We start from the raw sequence: 26,645 nt of genomic DNA, 5'->3' as shown, positions 1-26,645 counted from the left end.
TTGCCACAAAGTTTAATTAAAAAGAATGACACCCTTATATTTCATGTATATCTATTCTACTGTCTTCTTGCATTTCAGGTTTCATTACTCTTCATGATTACAGTTATTTGTTTTACATACATACAAGTGAAGAAATAATTGGGAATAATACAGATCACCCTCAAGATCTCAGGGGGACAAATGATCGTAGCGTGTTTCTGTTCCTGGAAAGTCAGAAAGCAGTGCTGGAGTGGTGAAAGCCTGCAAGGTGTCATGTGCCCACTGCTCAAAATTTGTAACATGCCACCTGCTTTTCAAGGGTTATGCGTCGCAAAGACAGCATTGATGCAAGAGCAGCTCTGGGAGGTCTGTCATCCAGGTGTGCTGTCCTCTGTGGCTGGAGCTTGTCAGGACATAGCTGGAGAGTGACGCATCATCCCTTGCTCTCTGTAGCTGCAGTGCTTTGTTTTTGGGTCCTGGGTGTCAGTGTTGCTGTTGATGAGACAGTGTTGATGACTGTGCCCAGGCAGAGCAAAGGCCTTTCTGAGTCTATGCTTCCCACCCCTATAACAGCATTGCAGTTGTGCATGCAGGTCTGCATTGAGAAATGTAACACCCATCTTAAAGCTTTAAAAAATAAACTTGGTCAAGAGATACCTTGCTTGTCCTAAAAGCACTGCTTTACTTCTGGCGGAGCAGCTGCAGGAGGCTTCCTTGTGTTTTCATGGAGATGAACGCTGCATTTTACTGCAGCTCTTCACCTGCTAGTGAAGCACTAGTCTCCTGGGTTGCTCTTCCCACCTGAAGCAGCAGTGTGTGCCATTCACAACTGCTGCACTCTCTTGCCCTTCAGTGTTATTGAACACATGGTTTTTGCTGAGGGAGCCTTTGGAGTTCTGGAAAGCAATTTAATAAACTCTGTTAATTCCACAAATTAGCATGAAATGTAATCACCTGCATCTGGACCCAAACCTTGGATTAATATTTCACATAATCACAGAATCATAGACCTCCAGAGATCATCGAGTCCAACCCCCCTGCCAAAGCAGGTTACTTACACCAGGTCACACAGATAGGCATCCAGGCAGGTCTTGAATATCTCCAGAGAAGAGGACTCCACAATGCCCCTGGGCAGCCTCTTCCTGTACTCCATCACCCTCACCATAAAGAAGTTCTTGTGCACATTTAATGTGGAACTTCCAATGTTCCAGTTTCTGACCGTTTCCCCTTGTCCTGTCTCCACACACTGCTGAAAAGAGTCTGGCCTTTTTTTTGCCCCCCACACGTCAGATATTTATAGACCTGGATCAGGTCCCCTCTCAGTCTTCTTTTCTCAAGGCTAAACAGACCCAGTTAACTTAGTCTTTCAAGCTTTTATTACTTAGTCTAAAACAATTGTAGTCTAAAACAGTGGTAGTCTGAAAACAGGTAGAATGGTTTAAAATTGCCTGCTCAGGTTGTATATTTTGAACTTTGCCAGCTTATTGTGTCTCTTCAGGTATGCTGAACTTTAAAGTCTGAACGTGCCTGGCATGACACTGGCATATCTTAAAATGAGAGATAAGTCAGTGGGATAAAAATAAACAAGACCATATTCTTGCTTTCGATACTGTATTCTTTTATATAATATTATTCTCTTTTCTCCTCTAGAGGTCTAAATTACCTATGACCTAAAGGCTTTTTTCTTCATTAAAATAATTGGTTTTACCTTCCTATTCTTCTAAGGCCAGTGAATTTTAAATTCTATAATTTTGCCTAAATGAAAGCATATATTATGCAATAGAGAAAAAAGATGCATATGTGATTAGTCTATGATTATCTTGCTGTTAAAATAAATCTAAACAAATGGGATTTTTATTTTTCCAGTGCAGACTATCTGGATGGTAAATTATTCTTAATTGGTCATAAGCCATAGGCCATTCAAGTTGGTGTTTGGTTTTTATTTTTTCAGAGAGCATAGTCAAATGTGTAGCTTTCATTATTTTTAAATATAGTCATGGTTTCCTTTATTCTCGATGGCCATCTCTGGTTACAGGCTATTAAGTGCAGCTATGTATTACCGCTTTGTGTACCTGTTTTGTCAGCATGATATTCTTTAAAGCACAAATGATACAATTTGGTTTGAATTTTTAATAACTGAGCATCTTACAAAAGTCACTATAAGGAAATAAATGTTAGAATTAGCCAGTCCTGTAAAATGGATTCGCTGCCAATTTGTTTTTGAACTCCAGAAGCCTGCTGTGAGAGGCATCCTGTACATGACCACATGATGAGTAAATTGTGTATAAAGCTTTAATGATGGAGAAAGGGTAGTGTATTTGCATTTATTTAGAGAGATTCACTGTTTTGTTCAGAAGGGCAGACATGCCCAATATGACTGTAGAGAATATTCTTTAGGGAAGAGGAGGGGAAACAATGGAGACAGATAGAGAGACAACAATTTCAGCTACCTGAGAAGGATCTGACACTGCTGTTGTTCCTTCCATTTCCTGCCATATTTAGGCCTCACAAGTTTCAGTTGAATCACAGAATGGTTTGAAAGGGACCTCAAAGCCCACCCAGTCCCAATCTCTTGCTGTGGGCAGGGCTGACCCCACCAGCTCAGGCTGCACAGGGCCCCATCCAACCTGGCCTTGAGCACCTCCAGGGATGGAGCACCACAACTTCTCTGGGCAAACATTTCCAGGGCTTTCTCTTGCCCTGTTGCAGGTATGATTCATGAATGATGTCTGAGACTCAATGAGCATGTGCTGACTTAGAGTGAAAAAGGTCTGTATTGTTCCATATTACATTTCAGAAGCATCAACTATGCCTCTGATAAACTCTGAGCTGAACTCAATGGATCCACTCTACTCAGTTGGCAGGACAGCAGAAAATAATCTTCCTTCTTAAAAAGTTGATCTGACTTGTTCTGTAGTTACACAAATATCTCAGCTGGAAAGAAAAACAGCGTATCTGAGGGTGTATGGGGAGAGTTCGCTGAAAGAGACCAAGCCTAGACCTTTCAATAAATAAATTATCAGTATTGTTTACTCTAGTAACCAGTACAAACTACTGTTTAGTTATTGCTTATGTTGCATTTTTGCAATATTATGATGTTTTTATAACTTAAGGAAAAAATATATATATTTATTTGTTTGATTTTTTAAATTTAAAAAGTATCAGGGAAAACTGGAAACACAGCGTGTGCTTATGCAGTGTCACACTGGAAGGAACTGTTTTATGCAGTCTTAGAAGCTTGTTCAGTAAGTGCCTTAACGTGCTCCTCTGCATTCAGAGAGGTAAGAATAAAGCAAAATAGGCTCCATGGTTAGCAAAAAGTTAAAAAAATGATGTTTTGCTATAGGATTAAAAAACTGATTGCTCAATCCTAAATCACCAAGCTTTGGAATTATAGCCTACTGTACCTACAAGTACGAGCAAAGATGTTATCTGCTATCCAGTGCTAGCATCACCTTGTATCAGTAATCAAGGCTGTCAGATTTGGCATAGTGATTTTACTTGGCCATATATAAAGAGAGGTGATATTTTTCTCTGATGTGTGGAAGATGTCAATGCTATTCTGCTCATAGTTTCACCTTGAGTAACCTTGTTAGTTTTCATTTATTGAACAAATAATTTAATGGCATTGCCTTCTAAGGTCAGGGGGAAAAAAATCTGATACAAATATACTAGGAAGTGTTGATTCATTTAAATCAAAACCTCGGGAGTGAATATAACTTTTTATTTCAGCAAAACATTATTGAGATTTTCAATATTTTCTTTAGATTTTTAATGTATCAAAGTAAACAGATAAGCTATTTCTGAAAAAGTAGTTTTGAATGTTTCACTTTGAGAGGAATTCAAGTATTTTCGTTTTTCTTATTGATTCATGGTGAATATAGATTTTGATACCTTAGGGCTTTAAAAGACAGGAACAGCAGTTTTGACCTAGTCTGGTCAATTAAGCAATGATATTTGATGGCAGAGCCACTGACATACACATGTACCAAATATAATTCTGAATGAAAGAGCTGGGGTTACTCCTAGTTTCATTTCCTGATTTAATGCATTTACTTCATGGAACAATACTGTTCCAAGATGGAAGTTTCCATAAAACTATCCCATGGGGATAACTCCTGTTCCGTTTACAAGCTCTATGAAGTGATGATTTGTACTTAAAAATATATTGTTTCCATCATAACTCGGAGTCTGGTAAATCCTTACCTCAGGCTACTCAGAGATCAACAGAAATTGCTTATATATATATATACTATATATATATATATATAAGTACGCTAGGAGGAAGAAATATGAGGAAGGAATATTAGACCAAGCAAATGTATTGCCAATATATTGCTCTGGAAAGGTGCTGTCTACTTTCAAAGTGTGGCATAAAAGCTAAGCAATTCAGACCTGTGTTGATGCATATTGCTGCAGTCCCAGCAGGCCCAGTGAAATACTGTGTTACACTCTAGGGAAAAGTTTCATGTAGGATCTCTGTTCCTTCGCCTTGAGGAGCGCTGTGAGCTTGGACTGATGTCTCTGGCTGATGTTTTTTGTTTCAAGCACACAGTGGGGACTTGTCACATTTATATAAATGAGCCATACTGTCCTTCTGTAATAGATGATTCAGAACACACAAGAATGATCTTTTTTTTCTCCTTCATGTTGTCCTGAAAGAGGGAGGCTTCCGTGGTCTTCCTCCTGTAGTAAATGCTCTTATTGTGAATCTAGGTAAGAGTCACAGCTTTCACAACTGTGAGCAGGATTTCTCCTGCTGTAGGCCAGTGGCAGTTGCCTGGGGATACACTTCTTCTTGCTGCTGTCTTTCCCTGCAGCCCTGCAATTCCTCAGAGAGCAGAGGAGCTACTTTCTGGTTCAGTTTTATTTTCCTCCATGGTGTTCCCTATGGAAAAGTTTAGTGTTTTGCTATCTGGCATTTTTCACATGATATATTGCTAACTGTAAAGTGTGTAGAGTTCTTTGCTATTTATTGGTCCAGCTGAGACCTGTTATACAGGTAATAAAATGGCTGGATATTTTCTAGACTCCTCAACCTGCCAATAATCCAAATGGTGTAAAAACACCCTGAAATATATTCTCCATATAAAAATTGAAATGTCAGTACATTAATTCATTGTTAAACAGAGTAAAAAGGTGTGAACTTGGGCACCCAGACTTTGGCATTATTGGATGGGGCTCTGAGCAATTTTCACCCAAACAGTACATGCTTTTATGGGAAAACTGACATGTATGAAACAAGTCTTCTGGTAGAATTTTGGAGAAGAAGTGATTTTGTATAATGTAATTAATTGCCACCCATAAGAGCAATTGGGTTAATGGTACACATGGAAATTTTCAGTGGTGATACTTTACTTTCACATTAATTTACATCATATCTGAACAGGTGAAATTTATATATTGTTGTTAAAATAGGGAAAACAAGAACCAAGTAGGTCTTTGTTTTTGAACATATGAGGAGAGCCTGTGATCCTAAAAGCAAGGATATTGTGGCATGTGGGGGGGAAAAAACAGACAAATATTGGGGTTTGGATCACAAAAATATTCTTAAAGTAATTCATTTGAATGCTATTTTAGTTTACTTGTTTCTTAGAGAAAAAAAAATAATATGCTTTTGTTAGACATCTCCTAATGTTCATCCTGGGCCTCAGCATCATCTGCGCTGAACAGCTGGCAGGTGGGGTGCTCAGGCACTCCATACTGTGAGGTGCTCTTCAGCTGCAAACTTTGCAAACTCAGGCTCAGTGCTTCTGTTGAAAGAGTTAATCATGTACCAGCTGATATTTCAACTCGAAAAGGAGAAGTAATTTCCACTGTGTCATTCTTATCCATTGTGTTAATTATGGTATGAAGGGAGTTCTTACAATGTTTTCCCAAATCATTCTGGAGAGCTCTGTAATAAAAATTCTGCTCTTCTTTAAATCCACAGAGGACCCATAGAAGCTCCTTTGGAAGGGCATTCTGGAGACCAGAGGATAAGCAGGCCTTTTATGTAATTAATTGATCAGTCTGATAACAGTCTTTCTGTCTGAGCTGGCACTTCTGCAACAGAGCAGTTCCAATTTGTGGCACTGAAGTGAATGCTTGGACAAGTGGCATCAAGAAAATGTGTCCACAGTGAACTGCTTCAGAGCTAACAGTGCTTTTGCAAATGCAGAGGTAGGCACCGCTTCAAGAACATGGTGAATTTTTCACAAGGTGAATCAATTCAAAATTGAGTCATGGGCGAATAAAGGGCAGACCAGTTCAATTCTGAGATATTTATTTTATGCTTTAAGATGTTATTTAATGCCTACCATAGCAATTCATTTTTTTCCCAAATGTACTGAGACAAAAATTTTAATGCCAGAAGTCATTATGAAGTAATTCTTCAAAAATTTTTAACTTGTTGTATCAAAGATACGTACAATATGTAAAGAAAAGTCAGAACATTTGTGTTTTGCTCTTATTTTGTACCGAACTACCATGTGAGAAGAACTGACATTTTAAGTCCATCTCATCAACTTTTAGTTGTTAGGTTAAATAACAGCATTGTATCGTGAAATGTTTCACTAAGTTGATATGGTCGTATCTTGATGCAGAGGGTTGTGCTTTAAACCAGAGATGAAGTGTGGTTAAGTTTGTTGTTTGTTTGTTTGTTTGCTTGCTTTTTCACAGTTCTACTACAAAAAGTCTGCCTAACAGATAGGAAAAAAGCTCCATGACTCATTGCTCTGTTCAAGTGACGTGTCATGTGAAGGTCCCTCTGCTGAAATGTTGCGTGACTTTCTGTGATTTGTGTCAGGGTTCCTAATTTGATCACCTGTTTGTTTGTTTCTTTGTTTGTTTTAACTTTTGTGATACTGATATTAATGAAAATGTGCAGTTAACATTGCCGTGAGTCACAATTCAGATCTTTGAGTCTTTCTTCTCATATCTCTGTCAGCATCCTTTTGGAACCATTTGGGCTTTTCCTGTCTATCCTCGTGTTCTCTCATGTATCTTATACTTGCTCTGGCAATCTATGCTCTTCTACACCTCTCCTCAGCAAGTACCAGTCTGCATGGCTTTATAGCAGGTTGCAGGGCTGAGTTTTCACAGACTTTGAGTGCACCAGAGGATACTGTGCTCCTTTAGAATTTGGTGAGGCTGAAAGCTGCACAATCCCTTTTCATGGACAGACCCATAGAAGAACACTTAGTTTTCACTGAGCCAAAGCTTGATCTTTGCATAGAGGTACAATCATCAAATATACGACTTACTACAACATACTAACTTCTTGGTCTTCATCTGATATATAAAAAGATTTGCTTTTCACTCCTCAGCATAAGCTTTAGCACTTCAGAGCAATGATTATAAGGAAAGTCTTGTTTACTACCAGCTGAGGAGAATGTCTATTTTAGATTTTCTGGGAAATTTAGCTGGCAAACATTTACCAAGAATGTAAAAGCTATGATATACTTTCTGGTTGGTTGGTTGGTTGGTTGTTTTTTGTTGTTTTTTTTTTTTTTTCCAGTTTCCTGGAGGTCACATTTTAGTCATGTTTTTAGCAGAGAAAAAAGATTTTCTAGCACAAAGCTACCCTTCTTGCAAATTCTGTGTTCTTAATCCAAGTCACAAGGACTTTGCTCAACAGTTTTCAAGACTTTTTTTGTAACTTTAAATAAGATGTTGCTGTTATAACCTCGTATTCAGAAATGGGTATACTTTTTTCACTGAAATAATAACAATAATTATGAAGTCGTTCTGAGTAATTTATCATCAAATCATAGAATTGCTTCGGAACTGTTTGAGTTGGAACAGACCATTAAAGGTCATCTAGTCTAAATCCCCTGTAATGAACAGAGGCAGCTAGAACACATTGCTCAGAGCCCCATTCAGCCTGACCTTGGATATCTCCAGGGATGTGGCATCCATCAAAACCTGTTCTAGTGCTTTACTACCTTTACTGTAAAAATCTTCTTCCTTATATCCAATATAAGTATCCTCTCATTTAGTTTGAAACTATTTCCCCTTGTCCTGTCACAGCAGACCCTTCTAAAGAGTCTGTCTCCTTCCTTCTTATAGACCCCTTTTGATACTGAAAGGCTGCTCTCAGGTCTCCCCGGAGCCTTCTCCTCTCCAGGCAGAACAGACACAGCTCTCTCAGCCTGTCACTGTAGAGGAGGTGTTTCGTCCCTTGGGTAATTTTTGTAGCCCTTCTCTGGATTTGCTCCAACAGGTCCATGTCTCTCCTGTACTGAGGACTCCACATCTGAAGTCCAGATGATGTCTCCCCAGCACCGAGTAGAGGGGCAGGGTCACCTCCCTCGCCCTGCTGTCTACTCTTCTTTCGATGCAGCCAAGAATACCTTTGGCTTTCTGGGCTGTGAGGGCTCACGTTCACCTTGCTATCCACCAGTATCCCCAAGTCATTCTAGCAGATCGGTGCTCAATCCTCACATCCTCCAGTTTGTACTGATAACAGCAGTTGCCACTACCAAGGTGCATGACCTTGCAATTGGATTTATTGAACCTCATGAGGTTCACCAGTGCCCACTGCTCTGCCTGTTTAGGTCTGTCTAGATAATATCCTGTCCCTCAGGCATGTTGGCTGTACCACACAGCTTGGCATCACCTGCAACCTTGCTGAGAGTCCACTTGACCACGTTGTCAGTGTCATTGGCGAAGATGCTAAAGAGCACCCATCCCAGGACTGACCCATGAAAGACACCATGTGTCACCCATAGGCTTTCTGCTTGATTGTGACCATTCTTTGGGGACAATTTTCTTGACACTGAGACTGCTTTTGGTATATATACTGAAAATAAACTTCTATAATGTGGCAAGTCAGATACTACTTATGACTGGTGACATTATGAACCTCACATGCAAATACTAGAACAATTTTGATGTACAAACTCTTAGTCAGACAATATAAATTTATTGCCTCATGCATTTCTCTGAACTGAATCTTGTTTTTAATACCCACATTTTGAGCTTTTGGCATTATAATTCCATTATTATAATTTAGACCAATGTGATGCTCCATTGCCCATGAAATTCCTACTGTTTTTTATAAGCCTTTCCTTATTCATCAATGTGTGGAGTACAAATCACTTTAGAGAAGATGTTTCTGACAGAAGTGAGGGTTTGTTTGTGATTAATAGATTTAATATTTGAATCCCTAACAGGTATGGAGATGGTGCTTCTGTGTATTAATATACTTCCAACATAGACACTGTTTGTGGCAGCAGGTGTTACACTTGATCATCTATTTCCATTTAGTAGCTATTCATCTTGATAAGTTTAGGCTCTTTGCCATTTGATTATCTCTTGATCTACTTAAGAATTTTCTTACCCACGTAGATGGATTCTAATGTCACATTAACTCTGTATCTTTATTTCTAATGTCTTTACTTTCTATGTATGAAATGCGATTGAACTGTATCAAATACCAAGTTTTTCTCAGCTGGCTTGAATGGCTTTTGTATTTCAATCTTTGTTATGAAAAATAATTGCTTTCTAAAACATTATGGAAACACTGAATGAGTGGTGGAAAAAATGTGCCCTTTTTTGTTACATTTCCTGGTCTATTATAATGCCTGTCAAATTGAAATGAGAGGTCTTTAAGGCTGTGGCATTCATCCCAGTCTTAAGCATTCATCGCCTGTCTCTTGGACTGTAATCCATGTACTTGACTGTATTCCTGTGCATCCAGACACTGGGCAAGTTCTGAGATTCATTCTCGTTTCAACATTTATAATGGCCACTAATCTGAGTTCTGGGGGGATATCAACATTAAAAAAAAAAAAAAGAAAAAAAAAAAAAGAAAAAGGTTCCTTTAATGGAGATGACATTCTCTGATTCACTGCCTTTTCTTTGACCTTTAACACTTCTATGAAACTGAAGAAAGGACCAGAAGGAAGTTTCTTTGACTGGGTTGGATAACTCAGATAGACAGGAAAACAGAGTTTTAGCATGTTATTTTTTCTTTTACATCCAGTAATGGTCTAGCATGAAGTGCTCACTTTCTTCATTTCAGCTGATGCTGTGTGAAGCAGTAACCTGTGGATTGACCTGCTGTTCTTCTTGTTTTCCTATCTCTGTGAAACTTATCCTTCTAGTAACCTTTTCAGTGGCAAGGGTGAAATGTGTTGCCACCTTTTCAGTGGCAAGGGTGAAATGTGTTGCCACCATGCTTCTGCTTCAGCTTGGCCCTCAAAATATTCTGCTACAGGATGTTGAGGCTTGGGATTCAAACCTCTGTGGCTATGGCCTGCTTTGCTGTAATCCCAGCTAGGAAGGATTCTGCTGAGTTTCCCCATAACATATCTTTAGGTATTTAAGATACATGAAGCATCTCAGCAAACCTGTTAGGAGCTGTCCTGATTTGTTCTCCTGAATATAAGCTTCTGGATCTGGAGCTGCTAGAAGCATGATTTATGTACTTAAATGTTTCTGTAATGTCCACCTATCTTTGTAGACTCTCATCTAAATATTTTCATGCTTTAGAAAAAGCCTATCTCTTTGCCTGCTGCTATGGCCACCGTGCCATCATTAGCCTTCCCATCTATTCAATTTTATATGCATTCCGCAGTATTGCAATGAAAACTGTTCCAAATTTTTCTCCTAATAACTTTTATTTGTCTAGTAGAACTTTAAGCTTTTTTTCTTTTTTCTTTTTTCTCTTTTTCTTTTTTTTTCCACTCACTGACTTGAACAATTAGTGTTGGCTTATTTTCAAAGGGCTGTAAAATCAGGTATGACTATTCCCATCTTTCCAGTTGTGATTGTTCAATCTCATTCATCTCTGAAGCACTCCTAAACCTTTATGTTGTAATAAGAATAAGATGAAACAAACCTGAAATAAGGTTCAGATGAGAGATTTCGTTGATTTAATGTTTGATCACTCATTTATCTCAATCTGGTAATGTCACTTTTATTATGCAGGTCACTTAATTGAAATGAGCAAAGTTGCAGCAGGTGGCTGTTCTGCAACTATGATGAGTGTTCATATGGATTTCCAGAAAAAGATAAATTGCATTTAGCTTTGTTCATTCTATTGACAGCTGGCTTATATGTATGTATTTATCATCTAGACCAGAAGGTTGCTTTTTAAGAAATACATGATTAAATATTCAGTAGTTCAGTAACCCCTTTCAGGAATTTTTATGTTTGTTAGTTCATTTTTCATGCAATTATCGCCCCCAGAACAATTCAATCATCTTTCTCATGGCTTTCATTCTGCATTTTAAGAATGTGGAGCATCTACTTAGAACAACTTGTGCCTTAGGCCTTTTGTTTTTATTCTTCTTGATATCTAAGTAAATTAAAAAGTAAAGATTCACTCAGGGTTCCATTAGCAAACAAAAATGTCCACTTCTTTTATGTTGTTCACAATGTACTATTTGTTGGTACTGAATAACGTATCCTTTTCATAGGCAATTGAAATGTATATTATGAATTGTTTCATGAAAAATGTCTTTTAAAGCCATTCTTCACAGCTGGGCATTATTAAAAAATATATATTTTAAAGAATAGCAGTGAAAAAGAAAATTCCCACAGATAACAGATCTATTTTTCTGTTATGGGATAAGTTGTTGAATTAGTGCTGAGATTTTAACTCTGCTACATCAGCATCGAGTTTGGGGTTGTTCAAATGAAGAAAACAATGCAAATGTATGTTGATATTAGATAAAAGTAGAAATCCTTCTTAGCCCTTGGTCCAGATGCCCAACCTGCAGCCTGGGGGTCACATGCAGGACTGGGCTGGTCCTGGGTGAACAAACATTACTCAGCACCAATTGAACATCAGTGAGCTATTTAACTCCCTCTGGGCTGAAACATGAGAGAGTTCTTTGCAGTGTTAATTCAAGTTATGGCAAATAAGTTTCTGTATTTTGATATTTTATCTAAACACAATCCTGTGAACAGCAGAATGCATGCAGCCATGCTTTCCATTTTGATAAAGGAATTTGAGAATAGGTTTCAAGATTGCTGAAGAATTTTTATTTATTTATTTATTTGTTGTTTTTTTTTTTGCTTATTTGCAACTTCATTTTCAGTTGACATGAATACACTACCTGTGAATTTTCAAATAGAATGTGTAGAGTTGCAATCCAAAATCTGATCATATCTCTCTATCAGACTTTCATAAGCCCTATCTTACCAGAGAGAAGTATCTCTTTTTCACAAACACCCCTCACTCTTGTCATTGTTCTTTGGCAGTGCATACATTTAGGAGCAGTTGTTTTCTAGGATGAAGCACAGGAAGAGTAAAATTTCATCAAAAATCTCTGATGTTTTTGAGCTCACTACCGATTACTACTACTGCCATCAAGCAAGACTGATGCATTAGTTTCACAAAACCAAGATCACGTATCCCATTAGTCTTATGGTTTAGTTGCTCTATTTTTTTATGTTTTAAACAAACAAACAAACAAACAAGCACACATTAAAAATTAAAATAAGATTTGTCTCTTATATACATTAAACATATTTTATAAGAGCTGCTCTGAAAATTATGCCTTCTATTTTATGATATTTGCTTATGAAATTAGAGGCAGATGTTGGTATGGCAGTAGATGGTGAACCTTCCCACCAATATCCCATTAAATTTTGATGTCATGTGACAGATGACAGCAGACGGGCATATACAGTGATGTCTGACATGGAATTGTGTATCAAGCAAAGGTGCATCATGGAATCCTTGCAGAAAAAATGGCACCCATTGACATTCATCAATACTTCCTCTGTGTTGATAGGGACCAAACAATGGATATGAGCACAGCATGGCAGTGGCTGCTACACTTCAGCAATGGCAGCAGCAAAAGATCACCACTGGATCACCACTGCTGATGCAGATGTTTATGAGTGCAGCACACAGGCTCTTGTTCTGCACTGTCAAAAATGCATATCTAATGGTGTTGACTATGCTGAAAAATAGTGTTTTGCAGCTGAGAAGTTGCTCTATCTAAAAGTGTTATTGTTCTCTTTGTAAAAGTTGCCATTTCCGTGGAAATAATTAGGTGGCATTACTTTTGGAGCGTTCTTCATAGATGCAACCCTAGATAATTCCAATTCATTCAATGAGACCTAGGCAAGCCAAAAGGTTGATTATCTATGCCTTATGTTTCCAGTTGCCTTCTTTCAGTTCTTATGGTTCAGCTGTAGGATAGATCATCAAAGATTTAGTGTATTCCCCCAGCAAAAGGAGCTTTAATAACCTGAAAATGTTTAGAGTTTTTTAGGAAAATTCAGAAAACATTATGTCCAAATGGTTGCAGTTGAATATGTTTGAGTCAGGAGGATCTGTTGCAGTATTCAGCAACAAATGCTGTAAGGTACTGAGCTTTATTTTCATATTTTCTTTGTTAGAAAGGAAACTGAGAATCAGTTACAAATCAAAGTAAAATCCTTATTACTTTAAAAAGATAGTTAGAAATGAAGTACTTTTGACATTGGCAGACCACAGCCAAAATACACAGACTTAGAGAAATGTGGCTGTGTCAATATTGTTATTTCTCTTCCGTCATTAAAGTAAAACAGACAAAATAATACAGGCTAAGTGTCTGTGCCAGAATTAATTGCCAGTGACATCCACTGATGGGCAAAGGATTGACCTGAGTCTGTCTACCACAGAAAGAGACATAGATGCATGCTGTCAACTCCATGCCTTTCTCCTGTAGGATGTCCCAGTATAATAACAGCCAAAAGGAGCAAGCAGAACCTCTTCAGCCTCTTCTGTCTGAGAGGAGCTGGTGTCCTCCCTCTTTCTCCCTGTGCTAACCTTTCAGCTTTACATAGTTGTTGTGCAGAAGCCTGGGTGGGTGTGGGGAGATGCAGGGCTTGAAAAAGGAGGGCAGTGATAAGTGGTTGCTTTAGCAACAGGGAGGAGACCAGCCCTGGGTAGAGGGGCAGAGGTGGGCGGGTTTCCATGGCAATAGCGTGTTCCCCACTTTGGTGGCATGCTGCTGTCCTTACTTCTAGTTACCCAGCTAGTGCTGGGCATGGAGCATCAGGCATGCCTCTGTTACCGCATGTGTGTGCTGCCAGCTTCATTTCTAGTCAGATCACACTGAGATTAAGTTGTTTTGGGTTTTTTTGTTTGGTTGGTTTTTTTTTCTTGTTTTGGTTTGGCTGTTTTTTTTTGGGTTTTTTTTCCTATAAGAGATGCACCCCTGTTCATTTCCTTCTATTGTATAACTACTTTTATTGATGAGAGTATAACTACTTCACAGGTAGTAGCAGAATTACTGATTATTCTTTCAAATATGCTGTAAAATTATACTCTAGTGCCAGTTATTAATCCCGCAGTGCTAGAACAGATGCTCAGGTAGGAAGCAGGTTTAAACTGTGGAAGGGAGTGAGTTTCTTTTTACACATCATTGCATTACTATGTGTCATTTTCCCTAACAAGATTTGCAAGATAGATCTTACAATTTTTTTTTTTTAGATTTTTTTTTTTTTTTTAAATGATAATAACAGGTATTGAAAATTTCTAGTAAACCTCTTTTGAATTTCTCTGAGTTGGGATTGATAGAGTACAAGGGGAATGTGCTCGCATAAAACTGATAGGAACAGTCTGGACTCCTGAAATTGCTGTCATTGAGTTGCCCAGCAAATGGCAATCAGCCATCTGCTATTTCATCTGATGTCACTTTTCTCCCCCAGAGTAGGGACAATGAACAATTACCAATGTCAAATAACTGGTTTAATATGAATCTCATATCAGAAATGAATGGACTGAAATGTAGAGGGAGTTGGAATTTGATCAAATTTTGATTGAAATTAGGACCTTAAGGGGAGATAGAACTATTCTGAGTATCAAACCACCTAACACAAGAGGGCTTGGGAAGAAGCATGACATTGCTGAATGGAGCCCAAGGCTTATCATGGAACAGCCCACAAAAACAAGCAAACAAACAAACAAGCAAACAAAAGTTGCCCAAGAAACAAAGACACTTAGGTGGGGATAGGCCTTCAAATACTTTCTCTGTGCTTGTGTTTGAAGCTTAGACAAATCCTAAACCTATTTGCATCCTTTATTTCTTACTGAATAGCTGAGCTGTAAGGTGGACACTTGGATACTGTAGTAGACTAGTACATATGCTCTTCTGATATGACACAACCTCAGGAGACATCCTAATAATGACTCTGGAGGGAGACAGTTGAAATTTGACTTTCTCCAACTGATTCTGACACCTCTCTCTTCACAAAGTGCTCCTTACCAGTTCTTCTCTCGCCTGTGGTTCTGCAAGAGATCCTTGCTGTACCTGCTCCTTCAGACCAAGATGTGTGTCTTTACATCACCGTCCTATCTCCCATTCCTTTACAGCAGCTCTTGTGCTGAGAGTCAGTACACATAAAAACATTATGGTAACCTCTGCTTTTCTGACTTGCCAATGACAGTAAAAGATATTTCAAAATGCTCTCCCACTTTCTTGGTCAAAAGGCCCCCTCTCCATATTTAAATATTTTAACAGAGATTACTTGCATAAGGTATTGTTTTCAGTCTCTGAAAGTACATTTATTTTTGTGGACGGGGATGTTTAGCTTCTGTTTTGAATAAACTAACACTTCAAATTATAAGACTGTAATGTTGATACATCTGTTGTTGTAATATTTGAAAAATATTGAGTATCTTTATAATTTGCTTTATAACATTTTGGATATCAAATATACTCAGGAGACATGAATATTGTACTTTATTGTTTTAAGTGCAGTCATTACTGTTTATTCACAGACTAATCTTATTTTTCTTTGTTTATTCTGTTCAGTGATTATTTTTATTTCTTTACTAATTCAACAGAACTCAAGCTAGTCCATGTTCATTTGTCTCACTAAATTCTGATTAGTTCAAAAGAAACCTTGGTTTCTTTCGACGTAGAATTAAGCTTTTAGAATCTCTGTCTCTATGCCTGCTGCCTTTGTAAAGCATTAAATTGCAAGTCAAGAGTGGGCATAGTACTTACTCTGTGAATTCCAATAATATTGTTTCTTCCAACAACAACTTCCTTAGGTGTGACTGATTACCAATTTGCATTACGCTGACCACAGATACAGTGACCAAAAATCTTCTGTCTGCTATCTATTACCCCACCTTTTATTTCCTCTCTGTCTTCCTTGTATCTTTTAGATAGCTCTTATTCTAAATAAACCAGGTTTAAGTACAGAAGGTTCAGGGTCATCAAAAACAGGGCTTATCATCAGGTCCTGCCTGCAACAGGTCATGAACCCTAGCCCTCTTCACACCCTCTGTGTATGTGCAGCTGTAGAGCAATCATAGCAACCAGGATGTTTTGGATATGCTCTATGAGAAAAAGAGATGAGCAGAAAAGTCACAGAATGAAATGATTAGCTAGAATATTCAGCAACAGCGTTGACTCTTCTACTAAAAGTGATGTGAAAAAAACAGACCTACCACTGTTTTTCTAAAATAAGTAGTATTTGTTCTAATGTCATGCTGTGTTTGTGATTGTTGCATGGTTGGTTGAACCAGAAAAGGTAATTCATCAGTGAGTGAGGAGGAGGCATGGAGGAATGGAGGAATTTATGAAAATGGACCATGAAAATCATCTCTGGGTCTTCCTTCTACTGGGTGTTAGAAGTTATCTAGAATACAGAGGACTGGAGCTAGGCTCCAATGAGCCAGAATAGGTGCAGCGATGCAGATAAGTTTTTCCTCAGGGAGAGGAAATGCTACATGACTTTTCTTAATTGTATTTTTTTGTTTGTTTTAGTGTGAGGTTAGATGTCTTTCATCCTGTAGAATAGCAAGAAATCAATGAAGTTATGTTCTAAACCAGAGGGCAACACTAGAGTGAGATAGGTGAGCTTCCATCCTCCTTCCTCTGCGATGCCTGCTGAGGCTGTGATGAGATTTTATTATTATTATTTTGTACTCAAATTGTTCAGCTATGGAGACGATTGTAACTGCTCTCTGAAATATTTTTCCATTGTTAACCTGAATAGCCCTGAGTAGTTTGGAAAGTTCTCTGGAGTACATATTTTGCTGCCACTGTAAAAGTAATAATTTTGTTTGTTTATTTGTTTGTTTTTTGTTGTTGTTGTTCATGTATTTATTTTGGGCATCTTTTGAAGCTGCAGAGTCAAGGCTGCTAGTAAAGGTAAACTTAGATTAAGAGAAAAGCTCAGATGTAGGGGAGCATTTCCTGAGCTCTTCCACCTCTCAGAGCCTGTTAATAGTAAGAAGAGTTGGAGGTGGAGCAAAAATAAAGAATTGAATAGCAGGATGTGGAGAGTAGGAACGTGAAACATGATGTTCTGTCCCTGAGCCCCTGAAACCTGCTGTTGTCGGCTGTGTACATATTCAGCTCCTGAGCAACCTCCAAAAACTTAACAGCTCTGTACTGGTAGAGCTACACTGGGACAATTTTCTGGTGGAAGTAATGTTCTACTTCATCTACCCAGAGCGGGACACAAAGCTAGGTGAACTTTAAGGACTCGTGTGAGAATTGTTGTCTTCACAGAGGCTTGTTTTTTATCAAAAAGGTAAAAAAAAAAGAATTTTTAATACATGCTACCAATGAAATATGCTATTCATTTTACCTTATACATTTTCTACATTTCAGGGAGTATTTCCTCTGTCATTCATTTGCCACACTACTAAAGAGAAGGCTGAATCAGTCCTTCCAGTTTTAACCTTTGCAGGGTAATATTTGACAATTCAGTTTAAACTTCTCTTTCAGCACTCAGTTGGGCTGGACAAAATATTCTTTAATTGAAAATGAACTTCAAACCATAGAAAGATTACCTTCTCCTAACATTCTTCAAGTGGGTGTAAAGAGAAATGGCAGACTAAATAATCAGGCAGTATGGATGTCACTTGAATGTTTGGTACATTTCCTATAAAACAAAGTATCTCAAAGCCTTGCTTCTGTACTTTTAATTCAATCATAGAATCATAAAATGGCCTATGTTAAAAAGGTCCACAATGATCATCTGGTTTCAACCCTCCTGCTATGTGCACAGTCCCCAGTCACTAGACCAGGCTGCCCAGAGCCACATCCAGCCTGGCCTTGAATGTCTCCAGGGATGGGGCATCCACAACCTCCTTGGGCATCAGCTGTGGCAAGGGCATCTCAAAAAAAAATTTGTGAAAGTGTCTGGTTGTGTGCTGTGTCTGAGTATAGAGAGAAGGGAGCTCCCACCTTTCAAAGATTTTGCTCTACTCTGAGGCTGGTGTGGTCTGCTGGGAGGACAACAGAACCATGTTGCTGAATGAAAAAGAAACAAATTTCTGCTAAGGACAAGGACTCAGTGAGGAGTTCAGAGAACTGAGGCAGAAAATGACCTCAAATTATGAACTGAGGCTACAGTTGTGAATGATCCATCCAGGCTGATCAAAAGAAGTGGAAGTGACTGACAAAAATTGCAAGCACTCCCTGTCACAGGAGACTGAATTTGGTTTGTTCTGTCTCCTGTTTCTGAAGAGTATTTTTAAACTACTCTGTTTGTTTGAACTGTGAAGCTTCATTTCTCCCCTGCTTCCTTGAATAAACCTGTCTGTAATTTTCTGTGTTGTTGCTTGAACACAATGGTCTACCATTTGAGGTGTTGTTTTTTTTTAAGCACACTTCATACAGAATAGTTTGGAATTAAATGTAAAATGGTGCTCAGTAATTTACAGAACAGTTTAAGGGTAACAAATAGAATCAGCTACTTTGGTGAAGTCAACCTTTTTTGTAACTAAAGGTGATTTTGTCTTTTATACAGTTTATTGGGCTAATTTCAAGCCAATGGAATAGTGCATGCAGTGTTTTGATATATTATTATACAAGGGGTATGGAGGGTACAAAATGATCATAATCTAAATTGGACTCTAATTATTTAGGTGTTTTTAGCTGATTGCTTGACAGCCTTGTAGAAGTCTCAGTAATAGCTTTAATGAGAGGTAATCCATCAACAAAATATAGCCTCAGCAATAAAAAACAAATAAAGCAACAACAACAAAAATTTAGAGGAATTAGAGAAAATATTATGAATGGGTCAGGAAAAAACTGCAATAGCTATGAAGTCAGAAGCAAATGAGATAATAGGAAGTTTAGTCTTGCGGTGGTGGTGCATTTTCTGACAAGCAATAGTAAGAACCTGGAAAGCATCATGCAGGAAATTTTTATGTGTCTTCCAAGAACAAGACTCTTGACACTGTTCTTGCTACTGTTGTTAGAACTGTGAAAACACAGAAAATGAGAAGGCTACAGCAGAAGCAACAAAGGCATACCATGCTATTATCCATAGTCATCCAAACAGATCATCCAACTGTGACAGCCAATTAAATAGTATTTTCCAGGATTAACCCACAGCTAAAATGATACACTGTGGTAGGAGAAAAGCTTCATTTAATGACAACATATGTTAGCTCCTCTTTTGACTGAGAAAAAAATTGACAACTTGGTTGAAAACAAAGTATTTTTTCTCTGTGACTACGGATACCTCAAGCCACAACACTTCCAAGATGTTTCCAGTCATTAATCATTCCTGAACAGTAGGAGGGCAAATAATTTACTGCTGACTTGATTTTTAAGGGACAAATTAAACCACAGTAAAAATATTTGAAAATGTGAAAACAAAATAAGATGATAAAACCAAATCGTCTGAACCCCGTCTGTGTGTCACTATTTGTGGCTGGTAATACTGCTGTTGCTTTTGGGTTATGTCATACCTTGTAGACAAATGAGTAGAAAGAAAGAAAGAATAATTGTCTCTAGCTTACTGCTCTGTTCACCACAAAGCCAGAAAAACATAATCTAATTAAATTAATTAAAAAAAAACAAACAAATAAAAAAAACAACTCAGACTCTTTTTCTAATTATCTCATTACATTGTCTTTCTCAAGAAAAGTTTCAGACTGAGAGCTGATAAAGGACAGACTGAGCACTGGAAAAGACAGAAATGTTCTCCATGAAATGACTGCTTGTATGCAATAAAGGTGAAAGGATAATGTTTTCTTGTTTTTAGAGGTTACTCATGAAAGTTAAGTGATTGTTGTTATCACCTATGTTAAAACCCCATTTTGTTGCTTTCAGATTGTACCGAATATTTGTAAAAAAGAGAAAAAATGGGAATTTCCTAGAAATTTCTTGAAAATTTAAATACTCTTAAAATGTCTAAGTTGTGTACATATTGTTATATTCTAGTTTCACCTTCCTGCTCTTCCAATTTCTTAGATTTATTTAGTGTACCATTGTGAACACAGAACAGGAAATAAAGTGTTTTCCATACAGTTGGACAGTTTGCAAAACTTTGCTGCAAGGGGGCTCCCTTTTTATGAAGTTTGTAAGTGTAGGAAATTAAAATTACACTTCTAACATGCTCTACACATCTACTTTTGAAAAGCCTAACATAATGTTAAATCTGTTAAAGCTGATAATGTCTTCTTCTATCAGTGCCTTCAGGTTTATAGCTGAATTTTTCATCAGAGAAATTTTCTTATTGCAGAAAAAAATAAGAAATAAGATTTCCCTACCATTTCCCTTCATGTTAACATGTAGGTCTGTTTTTTGATATATAATTGCCCCTTACTTCTTTTCAAGGAGGATGTCTTTTCAGAAGTGTGGGGGCTATGGAGCATAGCTACAGTTAGTATGTCCAGATACAATGTGAATACAACAGGAAAAGTCTTGAGCCTGCTCTGGTGGCATGACAAAGTGCCTGCAAGACATGAAAATATGGTGACAAAATGCCTTCTTGTATTTGAACCTGGAGTCAATTTTTAGAGAACGCAATTTCACCTTTCTGCAACTGAGAAGCTGAAAATCTTTATTTTAATTTGTTCTTGTGTACATTGTAATAATCAGTGTTGGCTGCAAAAAAAAAAAAAAAAAAAAAATTAAAATTAAATGGGTAAAGAAAGAATCAGGACATTAGCAACAGTAGAACATAAAGAGCAGTATAAGAGCTTTAGCATGTAGCTTCATCTGAGGCATCTTTTTAGTGAAACCTTGGCGTCTTGCCTGGATACTCAGTGCAACCATTGACTTTCACGAAGAACTTACATTGAACATAGGCATTCATCTAAATGGCAGGTATTAGATAACAAAAGAAAAGTGTTATTTTGTATATTCTATCCTACCTTGTCTTGTCTGGTTATTAACTTGTGTGTGGGACCAACAAAGGAATCTTTGTCTTGTCAATTCCTGTTGGGCACTATGGGTTTGAGATCACTGTACTAGCTTTGTGCAAAGCTGCACATAGAAGCTTTTGACTTCACTGAGAACTGAGTATCTGTTTTCAGTGAAGATAAAGGTAATTTTACTGAAGTGTGCATAGAGCTAGCTCCATTAGAAGTGAAGAACTGAGTTTCAGCCTAGAAACTAACCTGTTTCTTCCTTGTGGCATGACTATCATGCCCCTCTGTTTGCTCAGTTGAAAACTGAAGCAATTGCAAAGAACAGTATAAAGGCTGTACTGATCCAACATCTCCTAAAAAGGATTATTAGAGAGAGTATAAAAGATGAAATTGAAATTCACATATTATATGGCAATGTGCTTATTTTTACTGGGGGAAAAAAAAAAGTTCTGTAGAGGCAAAATTTTTGTTCATTCTGATTTAATGTTGACAATAATTTTTAAAAAATAGAAATAAAGTGCTGAAAAAGTAAATGCTTTACTTTCAAACTTTCACTGGCTTTCCTTTTTAAACCATCACTTTTCTTTTCATGACCGATGTATTCAAAAAGAAAAGCATATTTTTAACAGACTAACTCACACAGAAGATCTGTGAATCTTTAAATTTGAGCCGTAACATTCTTATTAAGGTGAACAAAGCTACAGTAGCTCCTTGTGGAGATATTTGGATGAAAGATCATTTCTGAGGTGTTCTAACTGCGGTAATAAATAATTGGAAAAGCCAAGTGGGAGCTAAACAGTGGTGTCTGAACAGCCTTGTTTCTAGGCTAATGTGATTTATTTCTCAGACTGAATACTGTACTTTGATGGAATCCACAGAGTAGTACCTGTCTGCTTCTAGAGCCCAGTGTGTTCAGATCCCCCAGATCTAGCTGCAGTTCATTGTCAGGACTCTCTTCAGGAGCTAATGTTCCTTCAGAGGGAGTGAAATCCTGAATATCTTAAATCCCAAAATTCTGAAAATCATTAAATATGCACAATTTACCAGAAAGAAATTATGGCTTCTTCTATATTTAGTAAACATTTGACAGTCAAAATAAAGCTCTCATATAAAATAACCTCAAATATGAATATGCTGCAAAAGCTTGTTCTGTGAAAAGACAGAACCATCATTAGCCAGCTGTATACAAATGATCTTTGATTCTATAAATATTGATTCCCACATGTGAGCTAAAAAAAGCAGTTCTACTCACTCAGCATTTAGAGAAACCCATAGACATGTCTGGCAAATGCCTTTCTGTAGAGTCTGAGTGTGTCAGAGTAACTCTTGTCATTGGTCTTTCAAGGATAAAATGATAGAGAGCTCAGTGTAATAAAACAAGATCAGCACTCTGGGTACCAATAAAGATGTGCTGTGTATAGTATATTGCACCCTTTAAGTGTGTGAAGACATCTCATCTCATTGAGATGAAAGAAGAGTCTCTTCAGATTTAAATCTGTCAGCTTCACTGAGAAAATAAAGCTAATACAATGAAAAATAGCAGTGAGATAAGGTATGAAGAAAACTGGTCCTTAATTTCTTTGATGCCTTGGCTTTAATTCTGAAGGTGATATATGGATAAATACTAGCACCACTTCTTCACCTATTGATCATTTGCCATTTAGAGATGAGAGGCCCCAAGCATGGTTAGGACCAGGATTATGGTGTCAGTGAATTAGGTTTCCTTATGTTATAGAAGGATAGCTTGCCGAAAATTTAGTAGAGCAGGGGAACCAGGTGCTTTTAGCAAAAAATGCTGTCCTCAGTTCAGACTACAGGTTCCTCTCTCTATAAATAACATAGAATGCTATTGATGTAGTAGCATTTATTTCTACAATAGGGAATCTATTAAATGAGAAACCTGGGAAGTTAGAAATGAAAAAGCAATAAAAACCAGTTCAAAGTGATCAAAAGCAAAGACATACTAGAAGGTCTAAATTCCCCATTGTTTAGATCTACCAAGAGTGCACGTCCCAGGTGACATAAGGAGTTTACTTCCCCTGATCTACTCAGCCCTGCATTTGCCTGCATGGCAGAGCACACATTTTGTGTCCTGGGAGCAAACACCATCCCTGCTGTGTATGAAGCTCCCCTGCAACACTGACAGGGTCTCTTGTGGCATGACCAGATATTTCCACAGGATTCACAGGTAGAGCAGTATGGAAGTGGGGCAAGGGACATAAGACAGACAAATACAAATATGAGCTTTCCTGGCTTCAAATCACCAGAGATCATGGTCCAAATGCTGTTTTTAACACAGCTGTGGGCTATTAAATGCCATATATGAGTGTGTTTCTGTGTTCACCTATATAGCTTTGTCTGTACATGTGTGTATTTTAATTTCTGCATTGTTATACCTGGTGTGCTTATTTATAGTAACAAAACAGGAAACATGGAGTGAGAGAAAGGACTATATTAACGTAAACAATGCAACTAGTATAGTGAGGGCAGAATGTTAGTGACTGCACAGCTCTTAGCACTTGAAGTACACAAACTGTACTTCTGCTGTAAAAGTGTGGCTGATCAGTTAGGAAGAAAGAGAATTATTATTTTATTGAATTTGCTCACAAAACAAACAAAAAAGTGTGCTGTGAAAGTCAAGGGAACTTGCTATTCCCCAGCTTATCTGCGTTGTTTATTTTTTGCACCTTTCATCATTCTAACCTATGAGAGAGAAGTCTCTACAAATTGTATCTTGTAGCTGTGTACCAGTAGAATGTACCGGTGCCAAAATTATTACAGAACAGACTCAAGGTAATGGAGATGTTTAGCCTGTCTTCAGAGGTAACTAGAGGAAAAAGAATAAATAATAAGAATGAATCAATTGTTTCAGGCAGAAAAAATAAAAAAGGAAAACACAGCACCATTTGCCTGAATGTATCCTGCTCCACATCCAGATAGAGCTCATCAAAGAACAAATGTAGTAAGATATATGAAACTGATTTCAATTTGTATATCATGCTTTCATTGCAGGAATATCAAATTGATATATTTTTTGCTCAGACGTGGACAGACAGCCGCCTTCGTTTCAACAGCACCATGAAAATACTGACTCTGAACAGCAACATGGTTGGTTTGATCTGGATCCCAGACACAATATTTCGTAACTCCAAGACAGCAGAAGCACACTGGATTACCACCCCAAACCAGCTCCTCCGAATATGGAATGATGGCAAGATCCTGTACACCCTCAGGTGAGCATTCAGCATGCTTCTTGCACTTTTGGATCTGGAGTAATTTCATTGTTCTCCTCTGCTGCTTGATTCCAGATGTTTACCTGACAGTGCTTGACAAACAGTGAAATATTCCAGTATAAGCACCATAGAGTTTAAGCAAAGTCTCATTTTTCTGAAGAAGAAACTGTGAGTCTAGGGAACAAGTCTATCTAAATTGTGGAACTCAGGTTTTGTTTTTTTACTGTTTTTAATAAAACTGCGGGCATGTGGTTCCATAAAACCTGCCAGAAACCTTTCTGATCAGTGTTAGGTGCAGAACCAGATAAAATATTTCCAGATTCATGATAATGTCAGTACTTGATTCTTCAAATAATTCACACTGAAAGATAGTCTGTCATATCTCATCAAAGGGTGAATTACTGGAGGAAAAGCTTTTAGAATTTTTATCTTCATAATACCATCAGCTACATGGTATTAGAAATAATTTATATATTTGCATAAAAAGAGCCTGTGGAAATCAAAATATGTTTACTTATTGAAGAGATGAATTACTCAGAAGGGAGTTCTACCATAAGCCAAAATCCACAGGGCAGTTTCTCAGAAACATGGCTTTCACGCTGCATTTTCTGCACTGATTGTTTTCAGCATTGTTGTTCTTTTGATTGCAGTTGGGCTCCAGTAGCAAGTCCTTCAGAAACGGTAATAAATAAATTGAACAATTGGAAATGCTACTGACATCTTTAGTGCCTTTCCTTTCATAGACTTGCTCCATGGTGACGAGTTCTTGCTTATTTCTGTTTACAAGTTTAATCACCTCTTCTTTTTTTTTTTTTTTTTCCTTTTTCTTACCTGTAGCCATAAGACTTTAGTTCTTCAGAACAAGTTGTGTCTCCTTTATTGTTTGTTTGACTTACATACTTATGTAAAAAACTATTTGTCATATGAGCTGCAGAATTTCCCTAAAGCAGATTAAAAAAGTGAATAATGTTTGACCAAATGGATTGTCAGACTGGGCATTTTTTTAATGTGAGAGATTGCTAGAAAGATCATTGATCACTCTGTAATTTAGAAACAAGTAATTTGTCTGACTTTGGTGACCACACAGAATTAGCATCGCATGGGACCAAAAACTACTGCATATGTGTTTCCTGTGGTGTTTTGATAAATATTCTCCATTCTGAAGAAGGTGCCATTCTGTGTATAAGGTTTAGACAGTCTTCTTGCCTTTTCCTCGTCTTACTTGCCTACTTTTAGGTGTTAATCTTTCTGTAACACTCTGAATTTTATTCTATGATCAGTTTAAAAACAGAAGTTCCACATAAGTGACCTTTTCCAGCACTTTTTTAGCTTTTCAGGCCTTGCAGATATCAAAGCTCTTGCATGACCACCTAAGGCTGCTCAGCCTCCTCCTTTGCTCATACTGCTGAGGTGCAGTGACCGACACTCGGTTTCTCTACAGGCTTACCATCAATGCTGAGTGCCAGCTGCAGCTACATAACTTCCCAATGGATGAACACTCATGTCCACTGATATTCTCGAGCTGTAAGTACTGTTTTAACACTTCATTGTTGTTTGTGAGCAGCACATAGAGGTATGAGATTATTTATATATTTCTGACAGTTTTTATTACCATTCTGCAACAAGTAAAGGAGGCTTAGGTCTGCTTAAGCACCACGGTGATATTTTTCCTCCCTGGCATTCCAGCTAGTGAGATTTATGCCCTGAAGTTGTCTGTGGATTTACTCTATTATTCTTTGCCAGAATCAGCCTTAATCAGTTGATCCTACAGTCACACTTTTAACAAGAGCATATATTCACTCCAGTCATTGCTATGTTTAGCTATAAAATCATGTGACAAGTGAATGAGAAGACAAATGGCAGTTTTCTTTTGAAAGCTTTGGGACCAGCTGCATTAGTACTGAACATCTGAGTTTATAGCAAGTAGCATGTAATGCCTCTTTTTTATAATCTAAATTAAAAGGTGTAGATACTGTAAATCTCATTTCACTTTTGTTGCTTAGCATGTTCTTTAGTCCTAATGTTGTATTCTATATCGGGTTGGTATACTTAAAACCCAAATAATGAACAAAACAAATACATTATTGAAATGGATGGAAAACAGGTGAGTTTATCCTGAGATCTCATATTTCTGTGATAGAAAGTTCTTTCCATGTGGATTCATTTGAAAAAGTTCAAGAGCTCAAAGATAGACCTGCACAGTTTTGTAATCCAAAGTTGCATGATACAAATATTTTACAAACATTTTTAAAGGGACCCAATAAAGCTTTTTTCCTTTAATAAAATCCAGGTTTCAGGATCTGTGTTCTCTGGAAGTGAATGGAAATGTATTATCTTTCTGTTTAGAAAAAAAAAAGTATTTAAGTGTTTTCTCT

At 37.6% G+C, this 26,645-nt stretch overlaps 1 protein-coding gene across 8 annotated transcripts in view; it reads left to right on the top strand.

The window, feature by feature from the left end:
* The window catches only part of GABRG3 (gamma-aminobutyric acid type A receptor subunit gamma3), a 287,168-nt gene that overhangs the window by 128,162 nt on the left and 132,361 nt on the right, over positions 1 to 26,645 (top strand). For all 8 annotated transcript variants that reach the window (XM_085532637.1, XM_085532634.1, XM_032441559.2 and 5 more), the window contains exons 4-5: positions 24,050 to 24,270; positions 25,712 to 25,794. In XM_085532637.1, coding sequence (XP_085388763.1) covers positions 24,050 to 24,270; positions 25,712 to 25,794 — 304 coding nt within the window. The remainder of the gene's footprint in view (positions 1 to 24,049; positions 24,271 to 25,711; positions 25,795 to 26,645) is intronic.

The sequence above is a fragment of the Coturnix japonica genome, chromosome 1 (genome assembly GCF_054131305.1).
Source record: "Coturnix japonica strain WE chromosome 1, WE-NBRP24, whole genome shotgun sequence".
Taxonomy (NCBI): domain Eukaryota; kingdom Metazoa; phylum Chordata; class Aves; order Galliformes; family Phasianidae; genus Coturnix; species Coturnix japonica.
The sequence above is the reverse complement of the archived record's forward strand: the minus strand, read 5'-3'. Positions and strand labels throughout refer to the sequence as shown.